This window comes from Epinephelus fuscoguttatus, linkage group LG20 (genome assembly GCF_011397635.1).
Source record: "Epinephelus fuscoguttatus linkage group LG20, E.fuscoguttatus.final_Chr_v1".
In the NCBI taxonomy this organism is placed as follows: Eukaryota; Metazoa; Chordata; class Actinopteri; order Perciformes; family Serranidae; genus Epinephelus; species Epinephelus fuscoguttatus.
This window is the reverse complement of record NC_064771.1, coordinates 38,526,329-38,545,034: the sequence shown is the minus strand read 5'-3', so window position 1 is coordinate 38,545,034 and position 18,706 is coordinate 38,526,329. Positions and strand designations below refer to the sequence as shown.

The 18,706-nt window shown below is 41.9% G+C and overlaps 1 protein-coding gene across 5 annotated transcripts in view; it reads right to left on the bottom strand.

The window, feature by feature from the left end:
• kansl1a (KAT8 regulatory NSL complex subunit 1a) overlaps positions 1–17,408 on the bottom strand; it is a 49,831-nt gene extending 32,423 nt beyond the window's left edge. For 2 of the 5 annotated variants that reach the window (XM_049562776.1, XM_049562779.1), the window contains exons 1-2: positions 11,133–11,672; positions 6,799–8,272 (exon numbers count right to left, since the gene is read on the bottom strand). In XM_049562776.1, the coding sequence (XP_049418733.1) occupies positions 6,799–8,204 (1,406 nt within the window). In that variant the 5' untranslated portion in view covers positions 8,205–8,272; positions 11,133–11,672. Of the gene's footprint in view, positions 1–6,798; positions 8,273–11,132; positions 11,673–16,180; positions 16,611–16,674; positions 16,758–17,386 lie in introns of those variants that run through there. The other 3 variants (XM_049562777.1, XM_049562778.1, XM_049562780.1) reach the window with 3 other exon arrangements.
• Between the last annotated feature and the right edge of the window lie 1,298 nt (positions 17,409–18,706).

The window sequence follows — 18,706 nt, the reverse complement described above, 5'->3', positions numbered from 1 at the left end:
CAAACATTTGCAAACCTCTGAGTGACGGATGCTTCTGTGACAGCAGCACAATAACTTTCGAACATGGCTTATTTGAGAACATCTGCGCACATTAACGTCGCTCTCTGAGCCTGGTTTATTGTGCTCAAATTGCATAATGTTGCTGTATAGTGTGGCAAGTAATAAAGGCCAAAAAACAAGACTCTTGTCCTAATAAAACATGGCTCAACCAGTTGTCAAGTGCGCTCAGTTCTAGGTTATTTTTGAGTGAAAAATGACATTGGGTTGCTTAACGCATCTCCTGCAGGGAGGGCACTTCTCAAATTTTGCTTCAGCAGGCTGCTATGTGGGTCAGCATCTAAAGATCAGAGTTACTGATTAATTAATCAGTCAACTAGATTAATTATAAAATGAATTCAAAGTGTTTGTTCTTCAAATGTTCTGTGGTGTAATAACCAACAAATAAGCCCTACACATGGCCAGAGGCCCTCATGGGCTACTGTAGTACAGTTATCAGTAGCCATTTTAACACAGAGGTCGCACTATAGAGGAGCTGTGAAGTCCCTTCTTTATGCCTCCTTAGCATTTCTAAAATGGACCAAACAACGGTGGCATGATGTCACTCCAGTGTGTGATTGTAGACAGCATGCCGACATTGCGGAAGCAAAAAAAGCATGTGGCGTGATGGGCATGACAGGTGACACAACAGCGTCTGACTCTAGTGTGACGTATGAAATATACTTTGGCACATTGATCAACAATTACAATGTCATAACATGGCAATAACAATCATCTACCGGCTCTTTTATCTGGCGACTGATCTCATCTTCTGCTTGGAGGATAAAGAGCTCCCGCACCTCATTGTTTTTCCAATGTGCTAAGATTTTTCTGCCTCTGTTAGCTGCAAACTACTTTTTAAACCTCCAGTGGTGAGTGACACGCGTAACACGTTCTCAAAGATTCACACCAGCGCCGTCATAATCACGTCCTGCCGAGTGTCCCATTTACACAGACATCGTTTCAGTGTTGATACCACCGCCGATGCTGGCCTGAAGGTGAGACAACTCTGCCCCTCCATTCCATGATTGTACCTTTTATACAGCAAAAAGAGGCAGAATAATGGTGTGAAATTCCCGCTTTGAAGAGGCAGCGTAAAGGGGCTAGTAATTCAGCTGTATTATATTTAACCACACATGCCTGACTACTGTAGTACACCTGGTCTGTTAATGTGGTTAATGAACATGCTAGCAATGTGTTATGAGTGTTATGAGTTGCGTGGACACAGTTACCATTGTGAAAGTGGCAGAGCCAGTGGATACCAGCTCATGGTGCTAACTCCATAAACAGCGCTAAACAAGCTCAACAGTACTGACAGAGCTAACTAGTATCCAGTTATGTTAACCAGGGAGGCACCAGATGGTGGCCACTTGGCTTCTGAGACAACGCTGTCTGTGTAACAGCAGTAACAGTCGTTTTCAGCACAAAGCAAAGTGACAGCAATGAGCTCGCCAGTCGGATACCTACATGCACTAAAATGTGCATGTCCAAACCAGATTACCTAAGCAAATCACAGAGAAGATCACATGACAACACACATAGGCGTAGCATGATGTCATTCTCTGCTCAGGACTCCATTACTCCTCTACATCTTTACATTGCACATAGCAGTTAACTACTAGATTAATGCTGTGAAGTGTCAACTCCAGAACCTTTAACTCAAGCTTCTTCACTGATGTGTAACAACACCTATTCTTAGGTGCTGAGGACGTGGCAGTTAACAACAGTGACTAAGGTTGCAAGAATCTGTACCTGCTTTACAATAAAGCCCTTGCAATGGCTGCCTTTATGGTAAAGCAGGAACGGGATGCATCATGTTTGCGGTGACATATGATAAACTGCAGCACAGATTAGAAAGAAAATGAGTTTGTTACCAGTAATTTTGCCCAGTTAATTTAAGGACATTAGAGGGAGGATGGTCAAGATCAGAGAAAGGAGCAGTGATGACTGTAATAAGCTGGGCAGGAGTCATGTTACCATTGTACTGAGGTAGCTGCCTTATCCCTGCTGTTAAATCCCAATAATACCTCAGCGCCTTCCAGAAGCTTTTTCAAAAGTGGAAGTACATGTAGGTAGTACTAGATGGGCTTTTTGAAGGCTGCAAAAAATATGATTCATGCTTGAGCTCAGCAAACAACCAGAGCTGCATGCTTTTCATCAGAACATGAACATGATACAACTTACAATAATAGCACTATCTGATAATGTACAACACAACAATCTGTGCTGAAGAGGTGCTACGACCATGGGTTAAATCCTAACCCAGGTTTCCAGATTAGGAGCACCAGCACAAAATTTAGGAGCACCAATTAAATCCACATGCAACGCAACACATTCATATTTTTCTCCATCCTAACTGGATTACTGATAAAAGCTTTAGTAATAGATTTAATTTACAGACTGTGCTGCTTCATCTTAAAGGAAAAGGTCAACAAACTCTTAACTACATAGCTCTGAAGTTTGCTGCTGAACTTACCAATGTTTACACCACAACTATTTAGAAATGCAGCACAATGCAAGGTGCACAAATGTGTGACTTTAATTTTGACAATCTCCCAAATCGATACAATAAAATTGCTTGATTGAGTCTGTATGTCATCAAGAGTTTTTCTTAATTAAAATGTCATAATTGGCACATTTTTTTTCAGCAACCAAAAGAATAAAGTATTTTCCCTCACAATTTAGTCAGATTTCTTAATTTGTAAGAGACACAGGGAACATGTTTTATAGTCCCTGTGAATATAATCTTTTTTCCCCACATGTATTTATTAAGTCATCTCTGTCTTGACACCTTATTTTGAAAAGTGGGCATAGTTATGTGTGTATTATCCGCCATTTAAATGCATTTCTGATAAAAGTCGGAATATGATGGCTGGTTTTAGGGATGCACTGATCCGATATCTGGATCGAATATCGGCCCGGTATCATCAAAATATATAGATCAGGTATCGGAAAATGCAACCTATACCTGAGGCGATGCCTTCCCTTGAAATCTACTGCGACACGAGATAAGTCATACGTCACGGAGCGAAGGAGAGAATCTGCTGTGTGGAGGTATTTCACACTATTTCAACTAGCTGGTTTGACTATGGAGATGCAAATTGACAGCTAGCTTGATGCAGAAACACCATCTCTTGACAATCAAGAAGAACAGGAGGACAGAATATGACCCAGTTTGGCTGACCAAAAAAAAAAAAAAGAAGCTAGCCGTCCCTCGCAAGAAAACACAGGCGGAGCAGGGCAAAGACTTAGTAAGTAGAGCAGACTTAGTGTGTATTTGTAAATTAAATCCAATGCTCCACACTGAAATGAGAGTTTGGTTGTTCAAAGAAATCATAGTAAGAATACAGTCTATTTCTGTAAGAATTAAATGATAAACTTAAGATGAATAGTGCTCTGCTGCCCAGAGTACGATCTGCCTCTCACAGATTGTGGTGCTCTGAATAACCGTAGAGTATATTCCACATGTGCTCTGAATAACCGTAGAGTATATTCCACATGTGCTCTGAATTTATGAAAAGTCCAGCTGTGCCCAGAGTGCACTCAAACACTTGGAGTGACTATTTAGAAACACACCTGTCGAAATGTTGCTTGCAACACACACACACACACACACACACCCATACAGACACGACACTCGCTCCCTCCTGGTGTTTCACATGATATAATACAATGATTTGTAAAAATCAAAACAAGTGAAAAACAGGAAGCATATTTGCAAACTGCACTGGTGCTCCTAGTTATGAAAGTTAGTTGCATATTCACCACAAATAGTGGAAAATGTGACTACTTGGTTGCAGTCTGAATTAATTAATTGACCGACGCTCAACTATAAATCATTACCACCTTGAGCTTGTTTACACCTGGTATTAACATGTATCTTGGGTGATCACATCACAAGTGCACAGTGCTTAACACAAATGTAAACCACTGAGACACATCGTAAAGTGATCGCTCAAATCATTTGCCGAGATGGACTGTGATGCATTTGACCGCACATCTTTTGTAGTGTAAATAGATTAATGCAGGACACGGTGGTTGTTAGCAGCTGTGTCAGTACATATGGAGGTATCGCTGTACAGAGAATTCAACACATCTTCTTCCATAGGGCAAATAACATTAAAGGTCATGCACAGTTTGTTAAATTTGCCATAAAATGGGAACGTTTTAGAGGGCTAGCACGATGTCACCTAAACGTGACTAGCAAAAGTAACTAACTAGAAGACACATGATAGACACAGGTGTGATCAGCGACGTGTCTCAGCTGTCTTCGTGTGTTTGTATCACTGAAATGCATGTTAGCACCAGGTATAGACCTATAATTAATGCACCTTTTAACCTCATTTTTCTTAATATGGGATTTATTTTTATGAGATTATTTTATCTAAGTACGCTTCGTACCAGCCAAATTCATTTGTATCGTTTTAATCTAAACAATATATTCCTAATTTAATGAGAAAGTTCCTTTAAATGTGGCCATTTCCATTTTCTATTATTACGACCCTTGTGTTGCTGACTTCTAACAGATCTCATTCACGATTACAAACAGGTAAGCCTAATTCAATATAGTCCTGAGTATTTAAAGATGATATACCAATTGTGGAAAGCACCTTCAACTTCCAAGGGTCTCCATTTTCAAACCTCTTCTAGATTATATGGGCTAAAACTGGGCTGGTGAAAATCAAATATCACGATAGTGTTTACCAAAGTACTTCAATATCAAGATGATATTGGTGGTGCTGACTATTGGTGCTTTCTCAAAATATTTACACAATGACATTTTTGCTAAATACTCATCTGTAATGTGGCGGTAATGACTAAGAGAGTAAGGGCTAAAAATAGAAAAGCTAGAACAGACTGGAAGTTCAGAAAACTACATCATTTAACTGTAATGCAGCCTTTAAAAACAAGGAATAGATAACACTTATGATAATACCATATCCAAAGTCAAGGAAATCTAGTCTAATATCACAATATCGATATGATGTCGATATATTGCCCAGCCCTGGAATAACTAAATTTTATGGACAATATAAAAGAACTGTTTTGATGGGACGTGAATGATAAATTGCTTTTCCAGCTAAATTCAAAGTCTTTCCTTACAGTAAAACTTTTATGGTAGGGCTTTAACTTAAATACAGTTATCAATTAAACAGATTTATTAGCTCAATGTGTAATTTTATGGCTTAAACCTCGTATAAAACATCTACATCAAAGAAGACAGGGTTGCTTAGTTACTAAATGTGTACCTTAAGTCATGGTACAGCACACTGCCCAGCTGTCAGACCTACATAGCCTTTACATAATGAGATGGCCTTTTTGAGTCATCAGACTTCCTCCTTGCAACATTTTCCTTTACTATGTACATGATTACTTCTATATCTTAACATTGTACATTACAGTATCTCACATTACTAATTGTGGCCCTCATTTATTTGTTATATACCTGAAGTACATGGAATTAAGGCTTTAAATTTAAAAAGAAAATGTAGAATTTTGATTTGAAACGTAATGATCTGAAACAATACGTACAGTGGGAACTTAACAACTCCAAACAATTCAATTATTTCTAACTTTGTTTCCATAAACTATTAAATTCATGATAAAATAATGACCCTCACTCCTCCAACAATCTCAGGCCACATAAACGTAGCTCACTGTCCACTCTCCTTGAAAATGACAGGCTAAAAAATTAGCACATAAACTGCTCCAACACTTCTTTCGACCTTTAATGGGACACACACTCACACACACACACACACACACACACACACACACAGGATGAATACATTAGAATCAATATTCTTAATTTAGGATCAGACAACATGCACACAAACACACAAGCACACACACAAGCTTCCTGTTAGGTTATGAAGATATTTAGGTCAAAGGTTTAAAGTCAACACAGAGAAGGATAATAAAAATCAGTGTTCTCAGCTCTGTCGTTAATAATCTACCCAATTCCACACAGGTCAGTAAGTCATTAACACCGCTGACCCACCTGCTGTATTTTTTTCCCCCCTTCCCAACACTAATGACACAGAAATGACGAGGTGAACTTCCCATGGAATACACTTGCAAGCGCCTGCTGAGGCAAACCTGACACCACAACAGGCAGCATGTAAAAACATAAAACCCACACCTTCTGCAAAAACCACCACAAACCCCGACTCTATGTTTCCTCCTTGGTTTCAATTTAAATCAAAGCATACACTGGCTCTGTGGGCGCTCACTTGTTCGCTCTGCAGATAAACAGAACGTTCAGTTTCAGCCTCAGCCCCACTCAGGAGGAAGCACCGTGTGACGAGAGAGCTTTTTACTTTGAGCCCAATCCAGCCTGTGCGTTTTCCACAGGATGATACCACCCACACGACTACAAATGCTCACTGGGCGAATGGTATCTCTGCCCCTCCCTGGAGTTTGACCCAACCACTACTGAGGCAGAGCGGGCAGTTATAATTGTCATTAGCACCTGCTAGGCCTGAGTGGCATATTGCAGGGCCTAGAAATACAGGGGCTTTCACACGACCATGGAAATGTGAGAGTGATCTGAGTTGCTTGGGCATTGGGCAACTGTGACAACTAAGATACACCCCCCCCCCCTTTTTTTAATTCCTTTTTTTTTTTTTTTTTTTTCCACATATTATGCTTTCAAATTCAACTTGAGGCGTAGCGGTGAATTCTCCAGCACTACTGATTCATGTATATGTACAGCACCTAAATAAACTTGATGTCTCTGTGTGTGAGGACACTTTTACTTACATTTTGACATGTCGCTGCTCAATGTCCACTCTGGTCAGCTCCTCCTCCTCTAGGTCAGAGTCCCCTCCAGAGCTACTTTCTGTTACATCTGAGTCAAAGGCGCTTTCTGCAGAATGAAGGTTGGCTGATCCACTCAAATACAGCCTCTCCAGTTCCAAGGGCATCGAGCCGCTTTTCAGGAAGCGACCAAGGCCGTCTCTGTTGTTTGAGGAAGAGTGGCGTCCAGTCCTCCATGTGGCTGTAGGGGTGGACGTCTCCGATTTGCGGTTACCGGCCAGAAGCCGGCTGAGAGCCAAGTCCAAGAAGCCACCGAGCTGCTGCTGGATGTGCCGCTCCACCTGCTTGGCCTGTACAACCTGAAGACGTTTGCGCAGGCGCCGCAGCCGGCTTTCAATTTCAGCTTGGCGGCTGCTGTTGAGAAGAGTGCGCTCCTTAACATGAGTTTCAAGGCTGTCCGAGGAAGAAGTACAGGGTAGGGGAGGCTGTGGCGCAGGTGTGCAGGACGGGGAGCCCTGCTGGCTGCTACCTGGTCTCTCCCTGTCAGAACCCTGTGGATGACTGGTAGGTGTGTGTGAATCAGCCTCCTCCAAATTTACTTGTTCAGTGGGGTTAGGGTTGTCATGGGTATAGGGGGAAAGTGCAGCAGACTGGAGCACTGGCGGTTCAAGGTTTTTTCCATCTGTATTTTGAGAAACCCCGGAGGAATGCTTCTGTTTAAGGGTTCCTTTCACCGGGATATGCCCTGATAAGGTAGCTGTCAAGGTCTCAGAGTCCAAGGGCAGGTTCTGGGACTGAGAGTCTGTGGTGGCAGACGGCTTGTCACCATTCACCGCCACCACACAGCCAGGGCCAGACATAGTGGCCAGCTTCTTGGCCAAGCCATTGACAGGTGCCATGGGCTGGCCACCTCCGTTAGTGCTGCCACTCATGAGGCTTTTGAGCTGGCCGCCAGAGAGTTCGATCGCCTGCCTCTTCCTCAACAGGAAGTCTCCTCCGCCGTTGAGCAGAGAGCTGGGCAGTATTCTGTGGCTCTTCAACACAGACTGTTTGATGAGGACTCCTTGCAGCTTGATTGACTCCTTAGTTGAAGGGACAGGTGTCACATCAGAGCATAGGTAAGAAGCCACCAGCGGCTGGAGCTTTCCCAGGGCCGAGGCCTGAGCCACAGAGTCGGCTTGGGGCTGCTGCTGCTGCTGTTCCTGGTCGCCGCCACAAAAATCAAGAGGGCAATCTTCGGACGCGGCCTTGCACTTAGCGGGGCCGCTGCTATGGATGAGGATGTTGCTGGCGTTACCGTTGTTCTCTGCACTGGCCGGTGAGAGACTTGAAGATGGGGCAGCCAGTTTGAAGCGGATGTGGTGAGCTTCGGCTGGGGCGTCGGTGAGAGCGGGCGCCATCGCAGCCATGCAGTGCAGAGGGACGGGCACCGCGGCCTGCTCCACACCACCCGCTTACTGCCCCACCTGAGGACAGCCTGGATAAAACAAAGAGAAAATAAAGACAGGGGAGGGGAGACAAGAAATAAAGTTAAAGTTTACAAAGTCAAAGTTGTGTCAAGAACTCAAGCCCTCATAAAAATTACGACATCAAATTCTGATCCTCGTCAATGTGGGGGGATGTCGGCTGGAGATATTTTCCTGTAAACAATTCCCAGGTAATATTCACAACCTTGTGCAGTGATGGACCCACAACCACATACTGTAAGCAAACATAAAGTCACTACTAGAACATGTTTAAATATTGATGCAATACTGAAACCAGCAGCTTTACTAACATTTAATTTATATTAGCACGCTCCGAATTATTCGGAAGGCAATCAAATAAGGGATGACAGTTAACTTGATAGCCTAAACAGTGCACAAGGAGAAGCTGTAAGTCTCAAAGGCACTTACAGTGCTTTATGGCAAAGTGGACTCAAACAGTAGCTTTGATTAAATAAAAACAAATCTATTTTTACAATAGGTATTTCACCATATGAATTAATATTTATCAAGTGAAAAGCAACACGACAGTAGGTTGTACACATATACAATAAACCATACAACTGAGATACTTGCACTACAGGTTCTGTGAGCCTTTAGTGTGAGTGGAAAATTACTAACCACCACCCAAAAACAAAGTAGCCTGTCTGAAATATTTGGCACCAAATATGATCATAGAACAAGCACCGATACCACTGCTTAAAATCAAACACAATTAAAAAACAAACCTACAGTAAATGTCTGCAACTAATCGAGTTAAAGGGCCTGATCAAATGAACCGGTGACTCACTGACATTCTGCTGACCTGCTGGTTGGAAGTGTTGCTAAAAATGATCCTATAACAGAGACAGCGGAGAAAACACTTCAGATGAAGAGCAGGAACATCTGAGATGAAACCTGCTGTCTTTCTGACCATTCACTTGGTTCCCAAAACATTCCAGAAAATGTCATTTGATTCCATTGTGATCACATTCGTCTCCAGAGGCCCTCGCTCATGACTTTACATAAATAAATACCAAAACATGAATGATATGCACTGACCTTGGCAAATGGGATGCTAAGGATATAGATGGAATAACAGCAGACATCTGAGCTACTTCCCAGCAAGCCAATAAATAATTCCCACTACACCCATGCTCGTGTGAACAAGCCTTCATTGTCGTTTACTTACAAGGCTCCTCTTTAAAGAATAAGCTTTGGAATTCAGTTCTGGTGAGGTAAGAAAGAGGCAAAGCGGATGCAAATTGTCCAAACCCCACTGCCCTACATGTGCCCTGGTAAGTCAGTGTGCAGCAGGAGTCCACACAGGCAGTGTAAGTAGGTGGATTTAGGCCCCAGCATTAGCCCAAAGCACATGATGTCATCCTGACTAGGTCCCTGTGTCAGTTTCAGCTGAACCCTTTAAACCTTCCCAATTTCCCCAAAATGACTGCCAGCAAAATGATCCTAAATTTAAATATGTAAAGAGGACGACCGTGCCATGATTAAGGTGGAGTACTGACTCAGTGGTTAACATGCCATTCACAACGACTGCCTGTATATGCATGTAAACTTCTTTAAAAGCCTCCTTTCAATTAAAACAGGAGATAAAAGCGAGCTGCATCTCCGCGTATCGTCTGCAGGGTCAGATGAATGGGGGCTCAGTATTTCACCGCAGTTTCTAGTCAGCGCGCACTACGCCATGTTGGTATTTCCGAAGCAGATTATGCAATGCAATTTATCTCCCTAAAACCGCCCATTCCTCTTCAAACACACCGAACTTGTTCATGCTACAAGGCAGGAAATTAAACTACTAACATTAGTAAATGCATCGCTTCAATCCACATGCATTATAACACCAGGATGTGTGCAAACTGCCTGGCTAGAGATGCGACAAAAAAATGTCCACATCCACTGTTAGCCAACCATAACGTAATCACCAAAATGTCTTCCTGATGTTTACAAAAACATTTGTGCGTTTCGAAGGCAGCCTGGCGCCTCTCTGCGAGCTGCACACCGCTGTAATAGCGTTATTTCGTAATCTTGAATTCTCTATAGCTTCCGCGGTGAGTATATAACACCAGTGTGTGTGTGTGTGTGTGTGTGTTCGTATCACCGAGCCGTGTCAGGAGGAACAAACATATACGAGCAGCCGATGTGCACATGAACCAAACCCCCAGAAACCGAAAGATAAATATCTCCACACCGTGTCACTCTGTACACTGCGTGCAAATTAATGCGCTGCTGGCTAACGTTAGCTGCTGATGCAAGAAACACAACCTGCTCGCAAAGCTAGCGTGCGGCTCCCATAAGCCAACTGCAGTGAAACGCTAACGCTACCTACCCTCATCACACTGTGGAGCATTTCTCAAGCTTTGCTTTTAGCAGCGCATCTTGGCGATTTATGGCTTTTTGGCACAAGCCGCTGAGCTGTACGCAAACCTCGTTAGGACAGTAAACATTTTAGTCACTGAGTACGTAAGCTACGCTCAGCTCAGTGGTAGTTTCAAGGCAATAACGCCCCGAGTGATAAATATAGGTTAAAATGCACACGCATTAACATGAGAGGTGAAGCCAGCTGCTGTAACATCACATATTGTCCATAATAACAAGACAGCTCCACTCGTTATGGCTCACAACTTATCTCACAGCCCCATTGCAGAGTGGAGACATGGTATGCATTGCAATTAGACTAAGGAAATAAATAGAGGCAGCCTGTTGTTGAACATCAATGGTGTCCGTCCTTTAACACACTAGCTGCTGGCTCATCAGCACAGTAGGTAAGGTTAATGCACATATGTCAGGAGCAGAGAAGTTGGGAGTAGACCCTGCCAGTCTAGCTAGCTCGCTAACAAAGAAAAAGGAGGAACCTACCACGTGACGAGGTTGCACTATCCGAGGGAATTTCGGCAACAATCCCCTGCAGTTTTAGTGGAAAAAAACCAAGGGTGCTAACACAAAAAACTCGGCTTGAATCGATCACTCTGCCATTAATTAATCCCGGGGAAAATGCGAGCGGATCGCCCCCCGATAAGGCCCAGTTCACGGAGCCGCTCGGGTTTCGTTCCGGATTGAGGCGAATGGGCGAATCAACGATCTACACCTTGCTCGACCAGCTAGCTCGCCTCGCCGCTAACGAGCGAATATAAAGACAAGGCCGTGAAACACTCCTTTCTTCCCCGCGTTACTGCAACTGTGGGCGATTTCACGGCAATCCTTTAGCAAAAAATCCGATTCTCAGTAAGCGGAAGGTAATCCAGATGGCAGTTTGTCGTCAGCCTTTTTCTCTCGTTTTAGGGAGAGACGCTTAGAAAATGGCGGCTAGCTCCTCTCCCTCGGATTTGAGTCTGACAAACATAGGAGGGCTGTGTGCGTGCGTGCGTGTGTGCGTGCGTATGAGTGTGTGTGTGTGTTGCTTGCTGGTAGGCGGGAGACATTTCTCATACTCACCACTAGAGTAAAGGGCAGATAAGAAACGACATAAAAGCTCAAAAGAAGATACCACAGGAGGGCATTGTCTTCACAAACACAGCGCAATGTCAATTTAGCACTTGTTAGGACACACTGGCTGCCATACAGCAGCTGCTGCTGGTTTAACTGGGAATATTTCCACCGATATTTATGGCTCCTCTCCACCATTACTACAGTAAATATCCTCCACTTTAACCACCTGTTTTGATATCTACATTTAAAGCACCTGCACACACATTTACCATGCTATAGTCACATTAATTCTCCTAAATAGCTCAGTTATATTAATAATAATTATAATAATGAGTGCATGTTATGTGCGTTGTGTTTACAGGAGACAGGATCAGCCCTTTGAAAACTGAGCCTGGCTCTCATGTCACTTCTAACAGGAACTAGATCGCCCACTACTACAGCAGCACCTCCATGAAGGTGCAGCCAGTGGCCACATGAAGGAGCTCTTCTGCAGCCATAGCCCAAATATGATAATAATACAACAAAATATATATATATATAGTGTGTAAAAGCATCAAATAAGACTACATGTGTACACAACACAACCTACTGTAGCTACACAGGTCACTGAAACTACAGGGGTGGACATACATGTCAATATACCACTACAATGGCATTTCTGTTTTTGTTTAGACTGTGTCACAGGTTTAATTGTGTTGTAGTGGATTTAATTATACAATATTAATTCATCAGTTTAATACACCGGCCTTTAGAGGTTGGTAATTGGTTATTTGAGGCTGTAACTTGTTGGTTGTGTTTTACATAATAGGGCTTATTCTTAAGTCTTGTGTATTTATTCTTTTTACATATTTTTGCTATCCATATGTTTATCCGTGTCTTTGTACGCATTGTGTCGTGTAAACTTGGTGCCTTTCATTTCCTTCAGGATTAATAAGTATCTATACCAACACCACAGACTGCAGCCTCACAGTTTTACAGTGTAAAACATTTCTGACACAGCCTCAACAAAAGCAGAGGAAAGTACCTAATAAGACTAAATTTATATTTTAAAAAAAACCTTGCACACCTACACTGATCAACGGAAATTACAAGGGTGGGCATAAATGTAAATATACTGCTATATTGATATTTCATACACTGGCCTTTAAGATTTGTTTTTTAGTCTGTGTCAGAGGTTGGTAATTAGTTATTTGTGCCTGTAGCTTGTTGGGTGTGTTGTAGTTGATTTAGATGATTTAATAATTTTATAATCCAACACCACAAACTGCAGCTTCAGAGTTATACAGATTAAAATATTTCTGACACAGCCTCAACAAAAACGGGGAAACCACCAAATAAGATTAGTTTTGTGCAAAACATAACCTAGTGCACCTACACTGAAAACTACAGGGATGAACTTATTTTTAAGATTTATTTTGTGTAGTCTGTTCCAGAGGTTGGTAATTGGTTATTTGAGGCTGTAGCTTGTTGGTTATGTTGTAGTAGATTTAGATAATACATAAAAATATATTTTATAATGCAGTGCAACACCACCACAAACTGCAGCCTCAACGAAAACAGAGGGAAACCACCAAATAAAATTAGTTTTGTACGAAACATAATCTAGCGCACCTACACTGACCACTGAAAACTACAAGTGTGGAATAAATGTAAATGTACCACTATAATGCAGTTTAATACACTGGCCTTTAAGATTTGTTTTGTTGAGTCTGTGTCAGAGGTTGGTAATTAGTTATTTGAGGCTGTAGCTTGTTGGCTGAGTTGTAGTGGATTTAGAGGATATAATAATTTCATAATGCATCAGCGCCACAAACCGCAGCCTCAGAGATAAACAATACAAAACATTTCCAACACAGTCTCAACAAAAACAAGGTGAAAACACCAAATAAGACTTAAATTGCATAAAAGCTACTGCACCTACACTGATCACTGACACCTTAGGAGACATAAATGTAAAGATACCACTAAACGCAGTTTAATAAAGTGCCCTTTAAGATTTGTTTTTTTTTAGTCTGTGTCAGAGGTTGGTACTGGGTTATTTGAGGCTGTAGCTTATTGGCTGAGTTGTAGTGGATTTAGATGATAAATAAAAATATATTTTATAATGCCGTACAACACCACCACAAACTGCAGCCTCACATAAAGCAGGATGGACATGAAAGTAAAGATATATCTACTTCCTGTGTATTCATATTCATACTACTGCATTTACTGTATGTATCTGATCTATGTAAATCTTACCTCAAGCAGCTTAGTCTGTATATCAGCACTGTACAGTTTCCTTCTGTAACCAGTATCTTATTATATTCATATCTGCCCCTTAGTGCTAATATGTACATTAACCACTGCACGCATTACTCTGCACTTGTGCTGAGATGCTAAACTGAATTTTGTTGTCTCAGCACTTGTGCAATGACAATAAAGCTTAATCTAATCTAAAGTTGCAAATATAATGCAGTGTAATAAACTGGCCTTTAATATTTTGTTTTTGTTGAGTCTGTGTCAGAGGTTGGTATTTGGTCATTTGAGGCTGTAGGTGGATTAAGATGATATATAACAGTGATATTCTATAGTGCAGTGCACCGTAACACCATGAACTGCTGCCTTAGAGTTACCTTAAAACATTTCTGACGGTCTCCACAAACAGTGCAGCATTAAAAAGGGCTGGATATTGTTTAAAATTTTGAGACTAGGTTTTTTTCCCTACAAAACTATTTTATATTTCATAATTTAACAAAAGTTGTCCATGGTAAATGTGTAAGCACAAGCTGCAGTATAATAATTGGCATTAAAGGACTGTGACTTAAAATGGGAACTACCTGATCAAATAATAAGTGAACTAGATTACAAATCGTACGACTGCAAACTACACTTCTCAGTATATTTGCATGTGTGAGAACTTATTTTTAGCACAGGCTGATAAGAAACTGAATCCCTTAATTTAACAGCATGTAGCTCAAAATTAAGAATTAAATACATTTAGTTAAGACTGAACGTCTGTCCTCAGCGTTACAGTGACGTGTCCCACGTGACTCTGATATCTTTCTGGGGAACTTCCTCAGTTACTTCTTCATCCTGTTTTGCTGCTCAGTATTTGTTGGCACTTATTATAAATAAAGCATGTTATAAACTAGTATTGAAGGGACATGTGTTATTTTAATGAGTAATTTATAGATTTCTCACATTTAGTAAAGTATTACATTCTACAGGTAAGATAGCAGCACTACAGGTAATGCTGTTTTTGTGCTGCTTTTTTACAAAGACCATGTCAGTGTGTGCAGTATATCTTCTCTCTTGATTTTTTTTTTTGCTGAGAAAGTTAATCGCTTATTTGCACTTCTTAATTTAGTGACTGCTGTTTATCTTCTAAGACTTTTGAATAAACAAACGTTTATCACTTCCTGTGCCGTGGAAGACTTTCCCAGGAAATACTTATTGCACTTTAGCCATTCACGATGTTGTGTTGCATCCTCGCCTGTGGTTTTTCAGTAATGCAAATGAATGCATTCCACTTAACTCCTACAGGTCTTGCATGGCCTCTGGGTATTATCAGACTACCAGACAAGACATGCATAACAAATGAGTAATTATCAATGTGTGTGAGGGGGCATGTGGGAGAGAAACTGTCTACATCTGCCTGTTCTGAAAGTTATTTCAAATTGATATCTGCATAAAAGGTCTCGGGAGGAAAACTACATATGTCAGGATCAAGTAGGTGATGTTATCAAATAAGTTATCCTGCAATGATCCCTGTCTGTTATACCAGTAACTGATAAAAAGGTCCATCCATCCATCAGGGGAGGGAGAAAAAAATCAGTACGGCTAAGTAAAGTGATATTTTATGTTGCAATACTGTGCCGATACACGGGTGCTAGGTATCTATTTTTTTTATTGTATAAATTATTTATATTGCAAAAATAAATCAAACTTTGGGTAGCCTACTAGAATAATAACATCAATTGCTTTTTCAATCCACTAGATAAATTTGGCTACAATAAAAATGACTTAAGTGAGAAATTTCATCTATAAACTTTGTCGCGTTGATATTTTTTTTCTTTTGGGGACATAATTTGGAGTTTACAAAGGGCATTCAATCGCAGTATATTTTATCGCAGTACTCGCAAAATGTCTAAAATCATATTAGTATTGTGGGGAAAATATGGTGAGAATATTGTATTGTCGAGCCTCTGGTGATTCCCACCCCTGCCACCCATGTTCTTATCCTGTTCCAGGTCACAACACCAACAGGCTGTGTAAAGCTGCCTACACTGTCAGCCTCTCAATCCACATCCTGACGCTCCTCCAGGTGGATTGATGAGGTGTTCCTCCACAGTTTGCCGGGATGTTTGATCCATTCAGCATGTTGTGGATCTTCCTCCCTGTGTAGACTGGATTGAATAGGTATCCTAATTAGATGCACCTCACATAGATCCATCCCAGGTGAAAGAGCAGCCAGGCATCCAGAGAAGGGCACTCACCTCTGGCCACTAGTATCCTCAATCTCATCCTCTTTGTGGGCACCACTCAGAGCAAAGCAATGCTTTCTGGGCTGCATGTTTCAGAGATGATGTTCTGAAGTAGTGCAACCATGAGCGTGGAAGTCGAGGCAATACCTCCCAGTGATGGAAGAACATTCCCAAAGAAGAGCCAGGCATGTGTTGATCATGACGCAGGTATGCTGCAGAGTGGGAAGACCTTTGACCCCTCCTGAGTCAGGAACATCCATCAGAGCCTGTCCACAGGGATGCGTGGATATCCTGAGTCGAAACACCTCAAGTAGCTCCATCCCAGACGACAGGGCAGCCAGACACCCGAAAAAGGGCACTCACCTCTGGCCACTGGTATCCACAATCCACCGCTCAGAGCCCATGACCACAGGTGAGGAGTGGTTGAGAGCTCCGCACAGGCTCCATCAGAAACACACTAAAATAGAAGCTAAATAATAATAACAACAACAAGTATCTAGAAATACCTTCAACTCCATTGTTGAAATACTCCATTCAATAATCCAAGGGGCCATAATTCCAGTCACCGCACATGGACATAACATGACGCCTAAAAACAAAATAGAAAGAAAGACAAACATTAGTTTAATCTTATTTAAACACTTCGGCTCTCTGTAAATAAAGTTGTTAACGGACTCCCGACGCTTTTCTCTACGTCCAGCTGGCAGGCTAACGCTAGCTGGGGCTAACGTTAATGTTAACCGACGCGAGCGTTATCATTGCAAATTTATAATGAAAAAGTTTTAGACGTTGACGAACGTTAGCACCGAACTCGGAAATTTGAACACAAGTCATGAAGGGGTGTTTCTTTATTGACTGGTCGTGTCAGAGAATTCACTGCCAGTGATTTTTGTGACACAATTAACAGCACTTTCTCCTGACGCTAGATGAGGAGCTAGCGCTAGCCATGCTAATGTTTGAGGCAGGGAGCTAACTGGCCAATAACAGCCAACTTAGCTAGCACAGCGAGCTAACGCTAGCTAGCTTGTTTGCTTCCCGATCCCACACTGACTTCTCAATGACTATCGTCTTGTTTTGCACGTTTGGCAGAAAAGTGCGCGTGATGAATCCAACCTGCTCACATCGAGCAGCTGGTAGTTTAACCGAATGAGTGTTTTTTCCTGACAAACGACGCGTCCGTTAATTTTGAGAAAAATAACAAGACAAAATCTTACTTACCTGCTTGTCCTGTTACTAACCGTTTACGACTTGATAACAACCCTCCCCCTGCGCTCCTATTGGCCGACGCGCCGATTCGCGGCTTCTCATTGGCTCCCAGCGGCTGTCACTCTTAGCAAATGCCCGTACAGCGGAAATGTGGGACGGAAAGTTCATAGCACGAAACTTCATTATCCAAAAAATATTGTCCTCATTTGAAAATGTCTCCACAAGCTTCACATCGTTTATAAATGGCTGCTTTAACTGCGCCATCACACGAGTGTTGTTTCCCCCGCGGAGCATGCTAGCTGCTCAGAGTCCAGCCTGCTGTGCTCCACTCAACAATATCTAATATTTTTACTGCTTTGTCTTTGAGGCTTCTCTCAGATATGAACCACTGGCTTTAGCAGCACGATACAAACCGTATGCAGAGGATGCTGACGGCTGTGAATGAGTTTGTTCACTGTGTTTAATTTCATCTTGCTCCTTGCACTAAATGCTAAACAGATTTTGCTGCTGGTGCTGCTGCTGGTGGTACTGGGATGACATTTGACTGGTGTGAGTCTCTCAATCCCTGACCCCAAAGCAGCACATGACACATACAGAGAAGACACTTCCTTTGCAAGAGATGAGTTGAAGCTGCAGCTGATGAGACATGAGACACAAGGGACACAGGAGGGAAGATAATATAGATCAGTAATGGAGTCAGAGAGGCCGCTGGTTTTATCATCTGTTGTTTAACTCTACTACTGTACTGAAGCAGGCCACAGTGTTGAGGTGCTACTTCATACTTTATATGCTACTTTAGACTTCTACGCCACTGCACCTCAGAGTGTACATCTCCCTCCACTACATTTACATATAGCTGCAACACACCTTGTTACTCTGAGTTTTCATACAAAACGTATAATCAACAAGTTAAAGTTCTTTACTGTCACATGTGCAACAGTTACACAGAAGCAGCCGCTGGCAGTGAAGCTCTCAGGCCTCAGGCTCCATCGATGCTCGTTAGAAATCTATCACGTTAAAGAAAATTCACATAAGTAAAAACAAAATCTGAATTTAAGACATAAAAAAGTTTATTCTGCACTCCTCTGGACCTGAGTACACAATTTCCTTCCCTCGTGTTTTTAACACATATGAATGACAATAAGCTGAACTTTGACCCTTGAACTTAAAATATGTGGCTAAAATATAAACACAAATAAGGTACACGTTGTGTAGAGAGTATTGCAAATGGATGAACTGAATGTCAACAGGACTGTAGTGAATGTATGTGCACAATGAGAGCAATATATACAGAGGTGTAAACAGCAAGAAGCCTTAAACGTAAAGCTTATA